The sequence below is a fragment of the Aplysia californica genome, unplaced genomic scaffold, assembly GCF_000002075.1.
Source record: "Aplysia californica isolate F4 #8 unplaced genomic scaffold, AplCal3.0 scaffold00264, whole genome shotgun sequence".
NCBI lineage: Eukaryota > Metazoa > Mollusca > Gastropoda > Aplysiida > Aplysiidae > Aplysia > Aplysia californica.
In genome coordinates, this window is record NW_004797534.1 from 734,933 (window position 1) to 737,091 (window position 2,159).

Genomic DNA, 2,159 nt, shown 5'->3' on the forward strand with positions numbered 1-2,159 from the left:
GGAGAGAGAGAGAGAGAGAGAGAGAGAGAGAGAGAGAGAAATCAACGATGTTGCAATGTTATTAAGGATATGCAGTGAAACTCGGATATACCGAACTCGAATTCAACGAAACAAGGTAAGTCCCGAGGATACCGGAACTTTGTCCGACCCAACGACTTCGTTAAATCCGAGTTTGACTGTAGTATTACAGTGGATGGTTTTTACTCGTTGGGTCAAAATGACGGAAGCCGCTGCAAACTATACTAACCTATTAGTACTTAATAACAGTGGACTTTATTTTATTCTTAACTAAAGTACTCACCTGATCAACATCTCCACTCCCGTATCCTCCAGTCTCCTCTTGATTCCCTTCCAGTTCTTTTTCAACTTGAACACTTGCATCGGGGTCAGAGGTAAACGAGGGTCAGGGGTCGCTTGTCTGGGGGACTGATGCCCTCCGCCCCCTCCCATATTGTTCGCACCTTCTGCCATCTTGGACGGGGGGAAAGCCGCGCGCTCTCTCATACACAGCCCGCTGTCGCCGTGTATTCCGAATTTCTTGAACTCCTCGTAGTTTATCACAGAGCACACACGTTTATGTTGTCAATATGAATACATTAATTCCCCCAAGTATGCTAGACACCTTACCTCTGTCTGCAGTAACAAATTTACTTCCTTCAAGTAAAATGCACAACCGAGAATCCGTTTGGTCTAACACAGTCAATCCAAATTGAAATATATAATATAGTCTAAATGTCAGTTCTAACTTGATGTCTCAGAATGTCCAGCTTCTAAGCACCACGTCTTGAGTGAGCGCAGGAGAGCGAAGGACGCGACACATATTCATTTCTGTTCTGTAAGTGGTCTGCAAAGATCACAGTTCAGTTTAAAAGATCAAGAAGCATGTAATATTTTAAAAGAAATACAGTAAAAGTAAACTGGAAAAATACAATCGAAGTGTACGTGCTAAGAGTATGCTTGTGCAATATTATATCGATTGTGAACGCCATTCTCTCTCTTAAACGGACAGAGCTCACAGGAAAAACAATGCAAACCCAAAACAAAACAGGGTAGCCAACGTATCAATCATTTTCATCTGCGAGATTGTTGGAGTTGAATTAAAACAGTAGTGTTCAGCCCGGCTACATCCCTTATGAACACCAAGTAAGTTGCTTTTCTCTCTGAAAACGAACTGGACACACTGTTAAAAACAATCAAAAGCCCGAATACTGATCCCAACAACCTGAACACAACTCGATTTTTATCTGTCGTTTCCATCAGTGAAGTTGAGGATATAACCGTATGGAAATTGCAAACGATCGATAACAACAACAAACGTTTGAGTTACGACCTGCGACTCCAGCTGGCTGGAATTACATTGTCTTGAGCTGGGGTCACAGCTATGTATGTATGCATCTGTATACACGTGAATATTCACTCACACTATCTATCTATCTATATCTATCTTTCTATCTTGTATCTATCTGTCTGTTTTTATATATATCCCTATCTGTCTGTCTATCTGTCTGTCTGTCCGTTTACTATCTATCTATCTGTCCGTCGGTTCGTCTGCCCGTCCGTTCGTCCGTCCGTCCGTCTGCCTGTCTGCCTGCCTACCTGTCTGTCTGTCTGTCTGGTGAGCATAATAATATATATATAATATTATGTTAACAGGCCTGACAACCCACAAGTGACACAGACGTCACACCGACTTCTGTGCTGTAGCCGCATTTGTCGCTATGCCGTCGCACGCAGAAGACTCAAAGTCGTTTCCGTGTGTGTGTGTGTGTGTGTGTGTGTGTGTGTGTGTTTGTGTGTGTGTGTGTGTGTGTGTGTGTGTGTGTGTGTGTGTGTGTGTGTGTGGGGGGGGGTGTGTGGGTGTGTGTGTGCGTGTGTGTGTGTATAGTAATAATAATAGATTTGATGTATATAGCGCTCAATTCCATACTAGTAATAAGCTCTGAGCGCTTTACACCAATCAAATAATCATTCACACAAGATAAAATATTTCACAGAAACAAGAAAAACCAGTTCAACCTCATAAAGAAGAACTTTCACAACCATACATTGACTATTATATTAATATACACGAAAGGACAAGAGTTTTAAAAAATATGTTTGTGTGTGTGTGTGTGTGTGTGTGTGTGTGTGTGTGTGTATGTGTGTGTGTGTGTAGGGGG

The 2,159-nt window shown here is 42.1% G+C and overlaps 1 protein-coding gene across 1 annotated transcript in view; it reads right to left on the reverse strand.

Moving 5' to 3' along the window:
- Positions 1-301: 301 nt before the first annotated feature.
- LOC106012116 (cytoglobin-1) overlaps positions 302-2,159 on the reverse strand; it is a gene marked incomplete at its 3' end in the record, with an annotated part of 14,308 nt that continues 12,450 nt past the window's right edge. The window contains 1 exon segment of the mRNA XM_013083957.2: positions 302-844. Coding sequence (XP_012939411.2) covers positions 302-504 — 203 coding nt within the window.